Source organism: Podarcis bocagei (genome assembly GCF_964188305.1).
Source record: "Podarcis bocagei genome assembly, chromosome: 4".
In the NCBI taxonomy this organism is placed as follows: Eukaryota; Metazoa; Chordata; class Lepidosauria; order Squamata; family Lacertidae; genus Podarcis; species Podarcis bocagei.
Window position 1 is genome coordinate 21,470,678 of NC_138128.1, and position 20,966 is coordinate 21,491,643.

The 20,966-nt window shown below is 43.5% G+C and overlaps 1 protein-coding gene across 4 annotated transcripts in view; it reads right to left on the reverse strand.

Annotated features, from left to right (window-relative positions):
* The window catches only part of LOC308584930 (schwannomin-interacting protein 1), a 378,018-nt gene that overhangs the window by 132,806 nt on the left and 224,246 nt on the right, over positions 1–20,966 (reverse strand). The window contains exon 1 of one of the 4 annotated variants that reach the window (XM_081190281.1): positions 7,859–8,035. The exons of 2 other annotated variants lie outside the window; for them this stretch is intronic. In XM_081190281.1, the coding sequence (XP_081046407.1) occupies positions 7,859–7,960 (102 nt within the window). In that variant the 5' untranslated portion in view covers positions 7,961–8,035. Of the gene's footprint in view, positions 1–7,760; positions 8,036–20,966 lie in introns of those variants that run through there. One more of the 4 variants, XM_081190282.1, reaches the window with a different exon arrangement.

Below are 20,966 nucleotides of genomic sequence, written 5' to 3' on the forward strand. Positions count from 1 at the left end.
TTAAGGGCACCGGGAATTTTAGCTCTATAAACTCCATTGCTTCTCACTGCTGTGAAGAAGTCAGTTCAGATCGACAAAAGACTGCATCTTCCTATCTCTGAAAATAGTGTGTGTGTGTGTGTTTGTGTGTGTGTGTCTTTGTCTGGCCCAGCCAGGAAGAGGGAATGCACTCATTGGACATGCTTCTGGGGGACTGCCTACATGAGAAGGGGCATGGTGGAGTTTCTCAGGCTCACGTGACCAGAAGATGTATAGATCAACATCACATACACCACTGGGGGAAGATGATATTCTACATGGAGAGAGCGAAAAAGCCAGAGATAGAGATGTAAGACATCCAGTGGGTCCAAGTTTCAAGGGATGGGAAAGAGCTCTGCCTGAGACTCTGGAGAATGTGTCTAAAGTGGTATGCATGATTCGCCAGTGTGGTGTAGTCTTTAAGAGCGGTAGTCTCCTAATCTGGGGAACCGGGTTCTCGTCTCTGCTCCTCCACATGCAGCTGCTGGGTGACCTTGGGCCAGTCACACTTCTCTGAAGTCTCTCAGCCCCACTCACCTCACAGAGTGTTTGTTGTGGGGAGGAAGGGAAAGGAGAATGTTAGCTGCTTTGAGACTCCTTAGGGTAGTGATAAAGCGTGATATCAAATTTAAACTCTTCTTCTTCTTCTTCGCCTCCTCCTCATTTTATTCTCACGACTACCCTGTGAGGTAGCTTAGGCTGAAAGAAAGTGACCAGGATCACCCAGTGAGATTCATGGTGGAATGGTTTATGATGATGATGATTTATTATTAATATCCCACCTTTTGTCCAAGGAGCTCAACGTGGCATGCACACCTCTCATAACAACTCTGTGGGTAGGATAGGCTGAGAGATAGTAATTGGCCCAAGGTCACTCACTGCTGAGTAGGTATTTGAACTCTGGTCTGCCAGGTCTAGTCTGACCCTCTATCCACGGCACCTTACTCGCTTTCATTTTGTCTGGGATCTCCTCAGTCCTAGTCCATCACTCTTGGCCACTGTTAGACAACACTGTGCTAAGATGGGTCAGTAGTCTGACTCAGTATAAGGCAACTTCGTATGTTCCTTCAGATGGTTTGTAAACAGTTGTTCTTAGTCCCAGCAAAGTGCCACTGTTGCAGATGGCTTTGCTGCCATTTGAGCTACTACTCTCCGCAGTACCCCACAGGATAAGTGGGAAATGTAGCCAGGAAAAATGTAGCCATCTTGGCAGTATTCCATCTGTGATTAGCACATCTCACAACACAAAAGAATTTATGCAAATTTATTGTATTGCACACAATAAAATATAAATTATCATTTTCTCTAGAGTACAACATATCTAAAACTCTGGAGTTTTCTTCTGAGTTATGAGTGAGGGGTGCAAGGAAATCTTGAATGGCAGGGTGTGTGTGTATATATATATACTGAAATATACTCAGAGTCGCAAAGTGATTTCATGCTCTTTATTCAGCTCATAGTGGTGAGGAGGAATGAATGAATGAAAGTCCCCTCACAGTATCTGCTTTATATACACTATTTACACAATGGGCTGCACATGATTGGCTAATTCCGGAATTCTACTGTAAGCCAATCAGGTTGTGGATTCACTTCTATCTGGAGCAGGATTGGGTGGTTCCTGCCAACCAATCATACTGCTGCATTGTTCTAGGACCAATCAGACTGCTGCATTCTGAATCCTATTGTTCTAGGACTAATCAGACTGCTGCAATTTGGATCCTATTGTTCTAGGACCAATCAGACTGCTGCAGTTTGGATCCTATTCAACTCAGTACATAACACATACCTTATTTTTCGCCCTATAGGATGCACTTTTCCCCCTCCCAAAATGAAGGGGAAATGTGTGTGTGTCCTATGGGGCGAATGCAGGCTTTCGCTGAAGCCTGGAGAGCAAGAGGCGTCGGTGCGCACCGTCCCCACTCGCTCTCCAGGCTTCAGGAAGCTATCCGCAAGCCTCGCGCGCCCAGCGGGAGGTCCCACCGGGCGCGCGAGGCTTGGGGCGGCAGCCCGCAGCCCGAAGCACGTGGCGAGCTGCGGCGCAAGGCTTGCAGGCAGCAGCCTGTTCTGGGGGCTGGGGTCGGGGGAAGCTCGTGCTTCCCCCGCGCCAGCCTCGCGCCTGGGGGGGGGAAAATAATTTTTTTTCTTTATTCCTCCCCCCCAAAAAAACTAGGTGCGTCCTATGGGGCGAAAAATACGACACACACACACACACACACACACACACACACACACACACACCGTATTTTTTAGAAAGTAAGGGGAAATGTCTGTGCGTGTTATGGAGCGAATGCCTACGGATGGCGGGGGGATCTGCTGCAGTCGTGAGAGGGGATCCATGGTTCCCCTTCCTTCCCTCCTCCGTGGCTCGCTTTGAAACAGCAAAGCGGGAGAGGAGCCGCTTACACCCCACGCATGCTCCTTCTCCCCTTAAACCCCTCTCCTGCATTATTAGCAGCATCCTTCTCCACACACCCCACGCGTGTTCCTTGTCCCTTGAGTGCTTTCCCTTCCCTCCCCACTTAAAACGTGGTTACAAAGCACGGATCCACATGGACTGGGTCACCCCAAATTCACCATCAGATCACATAACATGTCCATGGCTATAGCCTGCACCAAAAAACACACATGCACCCACTGTTTCATGGCGCAAAAACGTGGTTACAAAGCATGGATCCACAGGATAATTATGGATCCACAGGATAATCAGGATTTTTGCATTGGGCTACCCCAAACTCACCGTCAGATCACATGTCTGTGGCCACAGCATGAACCACAAAAATCATACATCCACTGTTTCATTTAGAATATTTTTTTTCTTGTTTTCCTCCTCTAAAAACTACGTGCATGTTATGGTCAGGTGCGTGTTATAGAGCGAAAAATATGGTGTGTGTATATATATATATGAGAGAAGTCTCCAAATGCATGAAATGTGACACACATTATATTGTTCCTTTGATTTCCCTAGATCATATTACCAAAGACAGAGACACAGACTGACAATGATAGCTGCCTACAGATCTAATTTAGAAAAGGACAGTTTTAAAGCCTGCTTCCTTTTCATTCTTGGCTCATTGTATAATGTCTCCCAGATGTTCGTCTGTATCATTTTGCCTGCACCAAGTAACAGTAAAAAGGAAAGTGAAAGCATCTTGACGACACCTTTTACTTGGGAGTAAGTCCCATTGAATTAAACAGGACTTACTAATGAGTAGCGAGGGTTAAGATCGCACTGCTATCTATCGCTCTATCATAGAAATGAGTATTGCACTGAGGAAAGAATCTGCAAGTGAGATGTAATCTGTATAAATTTATATATGTGCAAATGTGTTTCGTGCACACTCTCACACACAGCAAATTATGTCACAGACAGCTTTCTCAGGAATTGCCAACATGGCGCTCATCGGTGGACATGCACCCATAGCTGACATTTTACGCATTCACAGGGTCCCCTCCCCACACTGAAATTATGCTTGGAAAAAGAACATTTTTGGTTTTCAAAAACAGACCCAAAAAGGTTGGCAATCCCGGCTTATTGAATGGATGTTTGGAGAAGAGAAATTTGAGAAGGTTAGAGTGAATGATTTGTGGATATTAGCAGTGTTTTCATCTATAGTGTATACACTACTTTGATTGAGTGATTTATAAGTGCTTCTAAAAAATAAATAAAAAACCAGACATTCAAAAGCAATTGCTTCCTGTGACAGATTTGGGTGGTTCTTTGACTAGAATTTTCATTGCTGGTCCTCATCGTTGAAAGATGCCAGCTCTGGTCTACCATAGGCTTTCCACCATTGTGCTTAAAGTGGCATACATGGCTCTCAGCCTCCCTACATTATCCTCAGAACAGCTCTATAGCTTAACTTCTTCACAAGTTTCTCTCCATTCATAGTGCTAAATGTGTAGCGGAGGAGGAAGAGGACCATGCTTTCTAGATGCATCTCCAGCACTGCAACCTTCACTTCCTGTGTTCACATATTCAGTGTGGGCATCTGAAAAGCTGTAGTACAGTGGTACCTCGGGTTACATACACTTCAGGCTACATACGCTTCAGGTTACAGCCTCCGCTAACCCATAAATATTACCATGGGTTAAGAAATTTGCTTCAGGATGAGAACAGTAATCGTGCTCCAGCGGCGCAGCGGCATCAGGAGGCCCCATTAGCTAAAGTGGTCTTCAGGTTAAGAACAGTTTCAGGTTAAGAACGGACTTCTGGAAAGAATTAAGTACTTAACCAGAGGTACCACTGTATAGGCTTCCTTCCACGTGACCAAAAATCCTGCACGATCCAGGTCCTCAACTGAGTGGAAGCCTACGTGGACACAATTACGTGTACACAGGCCCTTTTAAAATAATATAATGATAATAATTTATTATTTATACCCCGTCCATCTGGCTGGGTTTCCCCAGCCAATCTGGGCAGCTTCCAACAGCATATTAAAATACAAAGTCTATTAAACATTAAAAGCTTCCCTAAACAGGGCTGCCTTCAGGTGTCTTCTAAAAGTCTGGTAGTTGTTGTTCTCTTTGACATCTGGTGGGAGGGCGTTCCACAGGGTGGGTGCCACTACCGAGAATGCCCTCTGCCTGGTTCCCTGTAACCTGGCTTCTCACAGTGAGGGAACCGCCAGAAGGCCCTTGGCACTGGACCTCAGTGTTCAGGTAGAATGATGGGGCTGGAGACGCTCCTTCAGGTATACTGGACCGAGGTCATTTAGGGCTTTAAAGGTCAGCACCAATACTTTGAATTGTGCTTGGAAACATACTGGGAGCCAATATAGGTCTTTCAAAACCGGTGTTATGTGGTCTCAGCGGCCGCTCCCAGTCACCAGTCTAGCTGCCGCATTCTGGATTAGTTGTAGTTTCTCTTTCAGAGGTGTGCCCCACATAGAGCGCATTGCAGTAGTCCAAGCGAGAGATAACTAGAGCATGCACCACTCTGGCGAGACAGCCTGCGGGCAGGTAGGGTCTCAGCCTGCGTACCAGATGGGGCTGATAAACAGCTGCCCTGGACACAGAATTGACCTGCACCTCCATGGACAGCTGTGAGTCCAAAATGACTCCCTGGCTGCGCACCTGGTCCTTCAGGACTAGGGAGACCTGGTCCTTCAGGACTAGGGAGTCCTTCATACCTTCCCGCCTCCTGTCCCCCCAAAACAGCACTTTTGTCTTGTCAGGATTCAACCTCAATCTGTTAGCCACCATCCATCCTCCAACCGCCTCTAGACACTCACGCAGGACCTTCACCACCTTCACTGGTTCTGATTTGAAAGAGTTAGAGCTGGGTATCATCCGCATACTAATGAACACCCAGCCCAAACCCCCTGTTGATCTCTCCCAGCGGCTGCATGTAGATGTTGAAAAGCATGGGGGAGAGGACAGAACCCTGAGGCACCCCACAAGTGAGAGCCTAGGGGTCTGAACACTCATTCCCCTCCCATCACTTTCTGAACACGGCCCAGGAGGAAGGAGCTGAACCACTGTATAACAGTGCCCACAGCTCCCAGCCCCTCTAGACGGTCCAGAAGGATGTTATGGTCGATGGTGTCAAAAGCCACAGAGAGATCCAGCAGAACTAGGAAACAGCTCTCACCTTTGTCCCTAGCCTGCTGAAGATCATCAACCAGTGCGACCAAGGCAGTTTCAGTCCCATGATGAGGTCTGAATTCCAACTGGAAGGGATCCAAATGGTCCGCTTCTTCCAGGAGTGCCTTCCAGATGTCCTCAATGAATATGCAACCATAAGGGCAATGCCAGCAGAGGGCATGACATCAGGGGGGTGGCCACGAGAAGTGGTCCTGCTTTCCATAAATTTAGCCCCTATGGATGGTCATAGGTTTGTGAAGCAAGCTCTTACCTTATTGCAAAATGCAGCGGTAATTAGGGGTCACGAGGAGGAAGGTTATGTGCCTCTGCTATTCATGAATTTGGGAAGTGAACAAGAAAGAAAAAAATTGATGTAGGAAAGCCAGCTCCACCACAACAATTCTTTACAGCAGCTTCTCGCCACAAAGGCTGATGGGCAACCTCCCTTTTCAGTACAAGACTGAATTGCTTGCATTGGAAACTGTGGTTTGCATAAATGAGCTTTACAACTCATGACTTGAAAACTAGCATAACATAATAGGGTGTGGGACACTAAATAGGAAGCCCACGCTTCAAATTTATTCCCTTTGCTATACGGTAGGCAGCCTTAGGTGACCCACACTTCTCCCAGCCTTAACCAGACACTTGAAATTTGGGGATAATATTACTAAGCTACCTTGCACAGATAAGTATTAAGGCTAACTTTAGAGGAATGTGGACAGTGCCTTCACTTTATTTCATGGACAGCACTATCTTATACAAGTCCCATTCAATTCAATGGAGGCTTTCTTCCTGTTAGGGATACTGAACTGCATCCAGAATCATTTTAACAGTGTAATGTATATAACACCACAACTAGCAGTTTATGGGGTTTGGGGATATTTTTCGCTGGGATCCAGAAAAATTTGGCTTCATGTTAATGTTTGGTTCACAGGCTGTAATGTGAAGATGGGCTCCCCCCCCCCCCAGGGGTTGGGGAAGTAATCAACCTTTTCACCTATTCCTATGGAAATTGGACTAATTGATAGAAGCTAACTTTGTCTTCATGGACTTCAAGGGCCACATATCCAAATGGTATTATTTCATGTAAATACACACAAGTTGATTCATTACGACTTTTCCTCTGATAAAACTCTGGAACAACTTTGAATTAAAGCTACACCATTCATATCTCCAGCTAGCTGTGGGTATAGGGCAGTATTTAAATTCTATTATGATGACGATGATGGTGAAGATGATGATGATGATTAATAATAATAATAATAATAGCAGCAGCTGTGGTAAAATGTAAATCTAGCTGGAAGAAAGCTACTTAAAGGCATTTTTATAAAGTACAAAATAAATCCAGTTTAAAATGTGTGACCCACAATTATTTCCAATACCAAAATTATTGGATCACAAAATAACCCAGCCAAAGCCTGAAAGCCAAGGGTTTAAGAATCCTCTTGCATACCCAGTATTTAGAAACAGCATGAGTAATAGATCAGATCAATTCAGCCAAGAAAATCACATTTAATAGAAGGAGGTAGGATTTATCCCTAAATGAATCTTGCATATATTGTTCAAACTGTACCTAATTTTTAAATTTTCCAATTCTAACACTATTTCCCTATACGTAATTAGCAATTGCCCTTCTAAATTAGCCTAGCCGCAGGCTTCAGCTTTCCTGCCTGTCAAAGTTGCAAAGCCTGCATAATTGATTATGAATAGCACTAAATCATAATTTTGCTATTTGCTTCCTGCCTTTTCAAGCAGCCGCGAAAGCTAACCAGGGTATATTTTTGTGCTGGGCCACTTTAGGCATTTGAAATTCTAAAAATAAAAAAGTGTTCTCTTTCAGATTAGGTACCACCGAGATCCAATTAAAGAGTGCAAAAATCTGAAATGCATTCATGGGGCTGTGGCTTTTATTTGTTCCCATGCCTTCAGTTTCCGTTCAGACCCTGAGCTGGAATATCTGTGGACATAGTTTGCAACAAAGCCAAGCAAAAAGTTCCATTCTAAGAGGCTGGGAGAGTCCATGCACCGTTTAAACACGTTGCCTCCTACAATTGCTATTGTCGTCAGTTTCAGGGGAAATCAAATGGCCATTATTAAAGGCAGAAATGATTTGAAAGCACTTCTCCCCGCCCCTCCCCAAACCCTTTAGCAATACTCACATTCATCTTAAACAAACAGACCTTCTCTTTCAAGCCATTTTGTAAGACATTCCAGTCATTTCAATGGAATAAATAAAGTAGGGTCCTGTTCTCCGTACCGGCTGCCTGGGGTATTGTTCATCGCATCTCTTTCCTTTTGATAACCATTCCTTCAGGATATGGAAGTTGAGTTCAAAAATAGACTCCAATTCACTTGGCATCTAGCATGCAGGCTTCAGCCCTTCCCAGCAGCTGTTAGGCTCCCACTGAAGCACAACCTGGTGCCAATAGATTTCAATATAATCTTTTCTTGGAGCTGGTACGCTGCGTCGCATGAACTTGCCTTAACCCTCCAGATGGATGGTGATCTCTCAACAGCGCTGAAAGAATATGAGCTGATCTGTCCTAAAGCCTTGTCTTTTTCATTCATCGACCTTGCAAGGAAAATCCCGTCTCTCTTCTGAATTATTCATGATGCCTTCCCTTCCACCACTCCCAGTATATATGCTTCAAATCATTTAATGCAGCACGACTTTTTTCATTTTGCCTTTTTTTAAAAAGAAGAAATAGCTGTGTCGTATGCCTTTAACAATACACTTTGAAGACATATGTCACAGGTTTCCCCCCTCCCTTTTCTCTTTTCAATGATATTAATTATATACTCTTCTGTAAACTGACCTCTCTGGTTGCAATCCTATACACATGCATAGGATTGGGCTCTGAAGATAACAAATACCATTTGAATAGAGCCAGCTATTATGTGAAAGTGGTTGGAAATAAAGTAATCATTACTCATTCAGCTTGCATACTGCTTATGTGCCAAATGCAGTTTGGAAGTATAACGTCAGTTATGAAATCCATACGTAATTAATGTGCTTGAGAAATTTGAGATCTCACTTTTTCTTTTTTTAAAAAAATACAATTAATTTCTTTTATCTTTTCGCAATGGTTTCAAAGTTCAGACAACTGGAAAAAAACCCCTTTATTTTTATTTTTAAAGGGGGAGATCAAAGAAATACTCTACAAACTCACGAATATGTTCTAGTTTTCTGTATTGTTCACGTACATCTCATATCAAGCACATGATAATCTTCTGCAAGTTCCATAGATCCCACAAGCCCACTCCTCAGTTAGTTGGAGCAGGGCTTTCACTGTGGCTGCCCCTTTTTTGTGTCATAACATCCTTGTTCTACTTTGACTGTGGATGATGTTTCTGAATGGCAGATCAGCTTGGAGTAAGACCTTCCTCATCCATGTTTTTGTTCTTGTTTTTATTATGTATTTTGTGTTTTTTATATTGTATTTTTATGTTGCGAACTGCCCTTAGATCTACTGTAAGCTTGCCAGAGTGGCTGGGAAAACCCAGCCAGATGGGTGAGATAGAAATAATAAAAAATAATAAAATTATTATTATTATTATTAGTGAAGGGCAATATACAAATCTCAACAACAATATGACAGGCACCCACTATTTGTACTTTTTACACTGCCCTTCTCAGAACTTGCTCCTGTTTGTCTATATCTTTTTAAAATTGTGGCACCCAGAATTGGCTGCAGTATTCTAGATGAGGTCTGACTAGGGCAGAATAAAATGGAATTACCACTTTCAGTGACTTGGAAACTTTCAATGCACAAAGGATGCTCAGGCGTAGCTGCCTACCAGGGAATCAGAACAGATCCACACATTATTCAGAACAAGCTGGAAGAGTTATGGATTATGATAGGGATGGGCAAATCTGCCATTTTTTTATTTCTATCCATTTCTTGTTTTGGGGGAGATCTGCCAGGCTTGGCTCAGCCAGAGATCCACTGGATCCTAACCTCACTCATCTTGGCATATTTAAGCTTTAGGATTGCACCCATAATATCTCTTATAAATATAAGATTGATAAACATGTTGAAATAATATAATAATAATAATGATAATGAAGAAAAAAACCTCTGACTATCAATATCTAAATTATATATCCAACTTTCATTTGATGGAAAAGTAATACATATGCTATAAAGACTTCTAATGTTGTCTGCAGTGAGGTTTTTTTAAAAGGGACCATAGCATGAAATGGTATTGGATTGGATTCTACTAATCCATAGTCCAAAAGCCAGGTTTCTATGCATGCACAGGGATGCATTTGAGAAAGTCTAAAGGAGGGTGAGGGACGTGGGTGGCGCTGTGGGTTAAACCACAGAGCCTAGGACTTGCCGATTGGAAGGTTGTAGGTTCAAATCCCCACAATGGGGTGAGCTCCCGTTGCTCGGACCCAGCTCCTGCCAACCTAGCAGTTCGAAAGCACATCAAAGTCAAGTAGATAAATAGGTATCACTCCATTGGGAAGGTAAACGGCATTTCCGTGCGCTGCTCTGGTTCGCCTGAAGTGGCTTAGACATGCTGGCCACATGACCCGGAAGTTGTATGCCGGCTCCCTCGGCCAATAATGTGAGATGAGCACCGCAACCCCAGAGTCGGTCACGACTGGACCTAATGGTCAGGGGTCCCTTTACCTTTTAAAGGAGGGTGAAGAACAGGAAAGGTGAGGGGTATGGCCTGTGCTGAAGGGGTGTGGCTTATAAGTAGGTATGGCTTGGAAAGAATCCTAAGGGCTAGATAGGAAGGCCCCAGAGGTCCTCAGTTGGCTCCTGGACCTTAGGTTCCACCCCAGTCTCACACACTTCCAGTGATGCCTTGCTGTTGTTCACAAACCACTAACCCATTTACATGAATTTGACTTGGATGAGACATAATAATAATAATAATAATAATAATAATAATAATAATAATAATTATTATTATTATTATTATTATTATTATTATTATTATTATTATTTATTTATACCCCGCCCATCTGGTTGGGTTTCCCCAGCCACTCTGGGCGGCTTCCAACTGAATATTAAAAACAATATAGCATCAGACATTAAAAACTTCCCTAAAGAGGGCTGCCTTCAGTTGTCTTTTAGAAGTAAAATAGTTGTTTATTGCCTTGACATGTGATGGGAGGGCATTCCACAGGGCAGGCGCCACTACCGAGAAGGCCCTCTGCCTGGTTCCCTGTAACCTTTCTTCTCGCAATGAGGGAACCGCCAGAAGGCCCTCAGCGCTGGACCTCAGTGTCCGGGCTGAACGATGGGGGTGGAGATGCTCCTTCAGGTATACAGGACCGAGGCCGTTTAGGGCTTTAAAGGTCAGCACCAACACTTTGAATTGTGCTCAGAAACGAGACAGAATTGGTGCTGAGTCGAATTCAATGCCAACTTGAACCTTGACATCAACACTTGGAAAGTTCACTCTCTGATGTGTACTGGAGACATATCCTCCAACATAAACAACTCTGATGGGATGGAGTGTGTTTGGTTTTCTGATCGACAAAATAATGCTGCTTCTGCATTCAGTGAAATTTTGGGTTTTCTTCTTCTGTCTGGCACAGTCACTGAGTGTAAATAGAATTACCTTGCCCGAGGTATATCTTAAACCATCCACACGAGAATCTTCTTAACCTATATCTTCTAGAGAATAGAAACAATCACCATAGCAACTGCATCCTCATACTAAAGCTCTATTTGTCTCTAAAGGCCTATAAGTTTTTTCTCATATATGGATGACACTTATTAATTTAAAATAAGATCTAACAATTAGCTCGTCTACAGGAGGCTAATGCCTCATCCAGTCCCTGCTGTTCAGCTTACGACTAGACAGTTGGAAATCTTGGCCATGTTTTCTGAATTGCTAAACGGCATTTCACCAGCAGGGAATTTCTTTGAATAAAATCACAGCACAAACTCACAGCTTTTTATGATCAATTATATTACATTTCTATACTTGATGTAAATTTATTGCAAAGTTTTTGAATTGCTCCATCAGCAAAAATTCGGCTGTAGTCCTGGTGTGCAGTAACTTCATTAGGAAAAGTTTACAAGATGCATTTGCCGATCATGTCACATTTAAGAAACATTTAAAGTACCAAACACATTCATTTAGGACATAAAACAAATGAAGCACAGTCGGCAAATGGAAATCACACTCAGGGAGGTTTTCGTGCAGGCAGAATGTGACCCATGAGGCTGATATAAGAGCTGGTGTTTCGCAAGAGCTTCAGAAGTTTTTGATATATGTCTGCACTAATTGGAGATTATTAATTGGAGATGAAAATTTGATCTAATAATAAGCCAGAGTGCACGGAGATGCCGTTTACCTTCCCACCACAGCAGTACCCATTTATCTACTTGCACTGGCATGCTTTCGAACTGGTAGGTTGGCAGGAGCTGGTACAGAGCAACGGGAACTCACTCCATTGCGGGGATTTGAACCACTGTCCTTCTGATTGGCAAGCCCAAGAAGCTCAGTGGTTTAGACCACAGGGTCACCCATTCACAAGTGCCTTGGCCCCTCCCTGGCAGTAAAAACACAACAACAATGAATTAAATAAATTGCCATTTGCTGCCCTTTCATGGCGGCCAAAGCCACCATCATGGACAGGGAGACTAGTGATGTGAGAGGAAGACGGTTTCATCCTCAGTGCAGTTAGGAACTGATGGTTAGACAAGAACAGTCTTCACTGGCTTGGTGTCCTGCAGATGCTCTAGACTACAAGTCCCATCAGTCCTAGCCAGCATGTGATAATATGTTTTCCTTATATCTAAAGCGAGCTGGTGGTTAGGGGGGAAAAGAGCAGAGTCAGGTTGCATATTAGGAAATATTACTGACAACTTCCAAATGATTAAAGGAAAGAAACTCAGACGGGTTTTATTTTATTTTTTGGTTGCTGTTGCCTCTAATGCTAAATTTGGAGCTTTGCCCTGCCAGCTTCTTTAAAGCTCCCTCAAGCCCACCCATAAGCACACAAATCAAAAATTTTTTTATCTTCCGCCAGAATCCATGGTATCAGCTTTTTCCTCCCCTGCAAAGCTATTTCTCCTTGGAGCTACCTCTGCCACCGCCTGCCTCCCACTTTAGAAGCAGCAGTTCTCCTGTGCCACATTAACTCCCTGCCTTCCAACAGCACAGGCCAGCAGGACGGTTTCAAGCATGCTCATAAGTGGGGGAAATGTTTAACTAGCATAGCAAAAACATTCTTGCTTGGGCAGATTTGCCAGCAGTGCTAGATTTAACCATCAGACTAGGACAGTACTTGCTTGTAAATGGAGGGCATTCGCCCAAATGACACTTTCTGGGCTTTATGGAGAATGAACCTACTGAGTGTATGGTGGTTGCTTCTCTGTCAAATAGCAGAGCATTTTGTTTCCTGCAGGGTGTAATATATGGGATCTGGTACTTACACTTCATGTCACTAGTTGGCACAAGTGATAGTGATATAAGATGTACCGAGCAAAGTAAAGCCATCTTTGCAATTCTGCAATCTTAGAGGGTGTGTCTGCTCCTTCCTGCACAGTATCCACAACAGTACATTACAGAGGGCTGGGCTGCTAAAGCAATCCTAACTACAAGAAGCTGGCATAATTAGCACTTACCCTGGCAAAAGTGACTCCTATTCCAAACTCCATTCAGGAGCCTCTGGCGAGGCTACAACCATCTGGGTGGCAGCTGAGACTGACCCCAGGTTTTGAGGATTGAGCCCTAGCTCAGACTGAGATTTATGGAGCTTGGAACAGGTGTAAATCTCTCATTGCCCCATCCTGTCCCTGCCTCGCCCCTTAAGCACAGCATAAGTTATACCAGTTTAAGGTCCCCCTGCTGAACCCCAGCTGAGCGGAGCTGAGGTACTTAATGCTGGTATATCTGACTTATGCCAGCACAGCCCCAGCTCAACAGGACTACTTGGATTGCTGCAATGCGCTCTATGTGGGGCTACCTTTGAAGGTGACCCGGAAACTACAACTAATCCAGAATAGACTGGTGACTGGGGGCGGCCACCAAGACTAACACCGGTCTTGAAAGACCTACACTGGCTCCCAGTACGTTTCCGAGCACAATTCAAAGTGTTGGTGTTGACCTTTAAAGCCCTAAACGGCCTCGGCCCAGTATACCTGAAGGAGCGTCTCCACCCCCATCGTTCTGCCCGGACGCTGAGGTCCCACGCTGAGGGTCTTCTGGCGGTTCCCTCATTGCAAGAAGCAAAGCTACAGGGAACCAGGCAGAGGGCCTTCTCGGTAGTGGCGCCCGCCCTGTGGAACGCCCTCCCATCAGATGTCAAAGCGATAAACAACTACCTGACATTCAGAAGACATCTTAAGGCAGCCCTGTTCAGGGAAATTTTTAATGTGTGACATTTTAGTGCATTTTTGGTCTCTGTGGAAGCTGCCCAGAGTGGCTGGGGAAACCCAGCCTGATGGGCGGGGTACAAATAAATAATAATAATAATAATAATAATAATAATAATAATAATAATAATAATAATAATAATAAACAGGAAGAGCCCAAGATCTGCTGAATCCAAACTTTTCTGCTCAAGGCAAATGGCAATAAGGTGCTGGTGGGGCCATGTGCCCAACTTTGCTGTGTACAATCCTCTGCTTGAAGGCATTCCCTACTTAGTGCGATGTCTAGACAATATCTGGGTTAAAAGATGAAACACCCCAAAGCAGGGTGAGCAAGAGGTGCCTTGTCCATCAGCAGTTTGCATCTGGAGATCAGGCACACAACTCCCCTCCTCAAAGTCTTCCCCACTATGAATGAGACCTATTGTAATTGCAGTTAAATCATATGAATTATTTCTAAATTTGTATCTAAACTATAAATCACTATTCACAAATTCGATACAAATCTTTGCACTGCAGCCTGTGCTTGGAGGGTTGCCTTCTCGATGGAAGTTGTAAGTCGGGATATCAGAAAAAAATGGAAAAGGAAGCTGAAACTCCTGCAGTTTGCATGTTTATCTGTGGTCAGGAATGTACACCAGCCTAGCATATATGATAGGTATTTGTTCACATTGTTGTTGTTTTTAAGTCTGCAAATGATACATGATTTATGACTTTTAAAACCTTGTTTTCACATTGCCCTTACATTGAAATGAAATAAAGTTATGTAAGTTACTAGGCTACTGTCAGATGCTGTGGTGGTTGCTCGAGAGTAACCAGGCAGGACTCCAACCTGTCTTTTACAGGCTTTATTCTTGGTGCAAACTATTTACAGTTAAGAGTGTCGTAGGTTCATGTCCAGCTCAATCGCTAGCAGAATCCGGGAGTGGTCGGTTTTTGTACCTCCCCCAGCATAAAAGTCTCATCACCCCCAACTGTTTCCGCCCCTCCCTGCGCTGAAGACTACTGCTCAGGATAGGTGATGGCAAGGGCGTGCTCCCTGCCTCTCCAGCTTGCCCAGAAGCGGTGTTAAGGCTCTCCCTAGCATCCTCTGGTCCTTGGACCTCTTCTCCACTGGAGGTGGGGCTTTCCTCCTCACCGGAAGAGGAACTGCTTCGCAAGATTTTTGGAGGCTCCCTGTAACACAACTGCCCTTCCATCTCTTGCCTCTGAGCTGATGGCAGTTCCCTGACACCTACTGCCCCTGCTCATGTTGCTCGCCACCCCTGCCTAGCCCCCGCTGCCAAACCCCACACTTTATACCTCACCCAACCCCCAACCCCAACCCCCCCCCCACAGGTCCTTCCATCCCACATAGCATTTGGTCTAAACTGAACTGCAGCAGAATGGAAACAGTACTGATTGTGATGAATACAGGCTGGAATGGAAATTGATGCCTTCTTACATCCTCAAGTGTTATTTCGCCACATTTCTCTTGACTAAAAGTAGGCAGGATCCAAAGTGGGAGCAATGCCACCTTTTACAGCGCTGTCTAAATTGCTATCTTTCCCTCCCTCCTGGCAGGATTCCTGTGATTTTAACAATTGCATGAGAAGATGATGCCACCGGGTGAACTTTTGCTTAGGTTTTCCCCTCCCTTAAACATGGTGCTTTTTGTGGTGGGTAAAGTATTCCCTAGCTATTTCTACTATTTTGATGCAACCTGACAAATAAAACAGCTGTACACCAACCACAGCAGTAACAGGAAGTGTTGTGGAGTTATTTGGGTGGCAATTCTGTCATCATGAGGCAGAACCCATTTTGGCATTATGGCACGGCAAGAACAGGCCACCATAAATCAACTTCTTAAGATGCCAACCTCTCAACCCCAATCCATCATGGGGCAATGGAATCAACAACTCCATCAACTCCAACAAGTTCCATCAGGCAATGGCACAAGCACTCCATACTATTTCCACACACCCAATATCTCATATCCATGTAGAGAAGAGAGAGTTGGATTGTACTGCTTGACCCTACATCCAATGCTGCCTGGGCAGCTGGCCCTGCCCTCTAGACTCCCATGTGACAAACACTAAGGGGAGAGCAAAAGACGATGACAAAGAGGTAAACATTGAGGGGGTAGGGCCAGTGGCACATGCAACATTAGAGTACGACCAGCAGTAAAGTCCTGCTCTGTCATCTCCATGTGTACTTTGTGTATTATCTGAAAAGGGGCTCAAATTGACTCCATCCTCTCAAATTGTGCATCCTCAGAAGTCAGGTAGTAGGCAGCCCGGACACTGAGATCCAGCTCTGAGGGCCTTCTGGCAGTTCCCTCATTATGAGAAGTAAGGTTACAGGAAACCAGGCAGAGGGCTTTCTCGATAGTTGTGCCTGTCCTGTGCAATGCCCTCCCATCAGATGTCAAGGAAAGAAACATCTGTCTTACTTTTAGAAGACATCTGAAGGGAGGCTTTTAATGTTTCAGGTTTTGGGGTATTAATATTTGGCTGGGAGCTGCCCAGAGTGCCTGGGGCAACTCAGTCATATGGATGGCAGAAGAAGAAGAAGAAGAAGAAGAAGAAGAAGAAGAAGAAGAGGAGGAAGCAGCAGCATAGGGACTCAGGCAAAGTCTGAGTCCATGGGCGGCATCCAACTTTCTTTGTCTGCTAGTGGAAGAGCTCTTGTACTAGTGAACAACGAGTTTTAATGTGTAATGGAGGAATCCAACACAACAGTTGTTTTGGAAGCTCATTATGCAACAGATTGTGCAGTCTATGGTGCAAAAGTTACAAGCGATCTGCTTATGCATTCTCTTGTGCCACAATGCTCCACTGGTGCAAAACATTTTGCCAACTGAACAACTACACTGCTAAGAGACTAACTTGGTACTTCACTGGCTACAATTCAATGTCACTACCCAGACTTTATTATATTAAAAAGTCCCCTTTAAAAGATTGAGTTGTCATAATTCATTATTCTTTCTCCAATAGATTTCCCATATAGTTTCCTACGAGCTTTGACTTTTGCCTCAGACATAACTGACTGGTTTTGAAACAGACATTCCTTTGTGGAGTTTATATATGTATCACAATTGACTTTCAAGTGGAAACATTGTGGGAGCTTTAATTTGGTGTTGTCTTGCCCTCTCTTAGATTGGCCTTGCGAAGCTCATTAAGCCCATTAAAATTAGTGAAAATGTACTAACCCCCCCTCCCAGCTGGTAATAGTATCCAACTGAACTTTTATATAGCTTACAGGAAATTGCACAGTGCTGAACGATGGGGCAGGCTAGCCTGCTGGGTAGAAGTACTTGAAAATGTCATAACATTAAACATAATAGCTTCCTAGACAAAATTATAATGACTTTGGAGACACACAATTAACATTATTATTTAGTATAAGACTGATACAGCTGGCCAGTATATGATAACACTCCCTATGCAATCATTAAAAGAACTATTTCTTTATTAAAAAAATCATAACAATCCACTAATTTAATAGTAGAAAAACCAATGTGTTGGTTTATCATTTATCATTAGAGAAGCTAATGAATATGTTATGTCCTATGGACTCAAATGAGACTACTCAAAGAGCACAAGCCAACACCATGCCAACAGTTCATGAGTTGTGGATGTCATCCAGCAACAATTGGTTTATTTGCTCTGATGTCACAGAGATACCTGTTTATTAAGCAGGGTTGTGGCCTCCACAACCATTGGCATAGTTGCTTTGATGTCACAGAAAGGTTGGGAAGTTTTGGGGAGAGGCTGCTAAGCACTAAGGTACGAGGGGAGGGTGTTTGCACAGAAAATAAATTGCATGTGAAAATTACCAAAGGGGAGAGAAAATGTCAGTGAGAAAGGCTGCAGGCTTTTTGTTACACTTACTTTACTTTTGAGGTGACTGGGGTGGTGGTGTTTGTTAGTGTCCTTTCATTCTACGAAACATCTCATTAGTGGTTTGCACTTTGCAGTCTTCCTGGATGCCCATGTATCAGTTAGAGAAAGGCATTATGAAGCAACTCCTTTCCTGGGACTTTTTCAGATCAGGACATGCAGGCAGCCAGGGAGGCTGTAAGGTGCTGGAAAAATGTTTGCTGGAAAGAAAAGCACCTTTATCACCCTTGACCATCGCACAATGATAAGATACGCTGAAAACCATACACTTGTTGTTGTTTAGTCGTTTAGTCGTGTCCGACTCTTCATGACCCCATGGACCAGAGCACGCCAGGCACTTCTGTCTTCCACTGCCTCCCGCAGTTTTTTCAAACTCATGCTGGTAGCTTCGAGAACACTATCCAACCATCTCGTCCTCTGTCGTCCCCTTCTCCTTGTGCCCTCCATCTTTCACAACATCAGGGTCTTTTCCAGGGAGTCTTCTCTTCTCATGAGGTGGCCAAAGTATTGGAGCCTCAGCTTCAGGACCTGTCCTTCCAGTGAGTACTCAGGGCTGATTTCCTTCAGAATGGAGAGGTTTGATCTTCTTGCAGTCCATGGGACTCTCAAGAGTCTCCTCCAGCACCATAATTCAAAACCACACACATACACACCTAAATTCTAAGAAAATTCTGACATGCCCAGAGAATGAAGCAGAAAAATGGAAGCCTCTCTTACTGAGGAAGAAAACATTTGGGAATCTGGAGGACATGTTTTGGCACAGCACTTAAGTGGGAGCAGGTGAGCTGTAGGCCAGACGGTAAGTGTGGTAGATTATAAGCCTGTTTACGTCCACTTTGGTTCCTTAGTAGGAGGCTTTTGACAGGCTATTCAACCAGGAAATCTAAGGATGTCAAGTATTTTGCAGTCTTTCAGTGACCTTGTCTCTTTTAGAGGATCCAGAGTTCAGGCTTTCATTTTTGTTTTAGAATGAGCGGGTGTGGCTTCACTGAGTGCAAATACCCCAAAGAATCATGCCTTTCCTCTGCTCCTTAGCTGATGTAGACCATAACTTCCTACATTTATTTGGAGCTCTGTCAATCAACCACTACCACACATTGGTTTGGTCACATAAGGGCTGATTTTGTGAGAGAAGTAGCCATATTGCTTTGATCACATACACACAGAGGCTTTTGTTGAAAGGAGTTGGACGTGCCTTTGACACCCACAGAGTTAACACTTCCTTGATCCCTCTTCCATCACTGACTGACCACACTGCAGTAGTGAGCAGTGCTTTTTCCATAGCTTTCTGGGTTTTCACAGATTTCTGAGTTTGAAACATAGGGTGACCTGTTCCTTGAACATTCATCCTGAATGGTTTGCAAGGAGATTAGATGATGTTGGCTATACAATTAGCATTCATTCTTCCATGGGGGTGGGCGGGATATCCAGGAATAAATTGCAATTTCCTCCTGTTCAGTCATTCGCTAGAAAGAATGATTTAACTCACAGCTTTCTGGATTTCATTACTCTGTGGCACAACTGCCAATACTTAAAGATTGGAGGAGTGTTGCTTATTTGTGATGGCTTCAATATTTGTGATGGCTTCAATATCTATCAATCGATTTGTTCTTCTGATATGTTGAAAACGTGTGTCTCATATGAATAGTTGCAAGTACCTGTTCCCATGCCTAAATCTCCACTTCATTTATTAAAAAGAAGAAATCTATATTTTCTCATATTGAAGACTAATTATTATATTAAGTTTTTCTACTACTGTTTACAGTTTTCATTTATTCTTATGGCAGACCTGGGAGATGGTTTGCTGTAACCAGTCCAAGGTTAATTAGGACACTTCATTAGCTGAACCAGGGATGTGAAGCTGAATGTGAATTTCTGAGGAAGTGAATCTCCCCTCAGCTGTGCAGATTTGTCAGTGATGCAGGTTTTCTTGAAAATTCTGAATGGGAAAATGTTCACTTTGCATCAGAAAATTTTCTAGAGAGTGTGATGCAATATTTCATTTGTATTTAGTAAAAGAAGAGCAAAACATTGAAATGGCCAAGCTTGATTATATTGTATTTGGACTGGTTTTGTATTGGATCAGACTGTTATTATTAATGTTTGATGTTTTATTATGTTTTTCTATGTTCTGGAAGCCGCCCAGAGTGGCTGGGGCAACCCAGCCAGATGGGCAGGGTATAAAAATAATAATATATTATTACTGTATTTGCAATTGGCATCCATTACTTGTTACAAATGAAGCTTTCAAATGGATTTCTCTCATGGATTAGGTAGGGTTGCCATACGTCCGGATTTCCCCAAAATAGCTCAATAGCTTTTTGTGTCCGAATTTTGACTTCTTGAAATAAGGCAACCCTATTCAACTAAGTTCTACTCAGAGAAGATCCACTGAAACTAATTGACATTACTAAGTTAGGGTCATTAATTTCAATGGGTCTACTCTGAGTAAACCTCAGTTGAATACTACCCTTAATGTCTAAGGCTGCATTCCTATACACACTTACCTGTGGGTGAGCTCCACTGAACACAGTCCAAATAAGCATGCATAAGATTATGCTGTACAGTGGTACCTCAGGTTACATACGCTTCAGGTTACAGACTCCGATAACCAAGAAATAGTGCTTCAGGTTAAGAACTTTGCTTCAGGATAAGAACAGAAATCGTGCTCCGGGAGGCTCCATTAGCTAAGGCGGTGCTTCAGGTTAAGAACAGTTTCAGGTTAAGAACGGACCTTCGGAACGAATTAAGTACTTAACCCGAGGTACCACTGTACATTGACTTGAAGGACTTACCATATTAAAAGAGGTTTCCTTCATAAACTGACTCAGGTCCGACCCTTCCATACAAGAACTAGACGTTTGGTACCAAACTCTTCATTCCCTTGAAAGTTGGGTTTGCTGGTTACCAGTGCTGATACAAAATGCCTCATCCTTGTCTCACAAGCCTTTTCAGCAAACTGCTGGGATTTTTTTGCACTACCTCATTATTCTTGCTGGAGGCCATAAATTACAAAGGTTCGCCATACTTCAAATACTACATACAAACACAAACAACGAAGCAAGTGCTTACTACAATATGTTTTAAACATGACTTGTGCGATTGGAATTCAAAGGGAATACGTAATAATTATGCT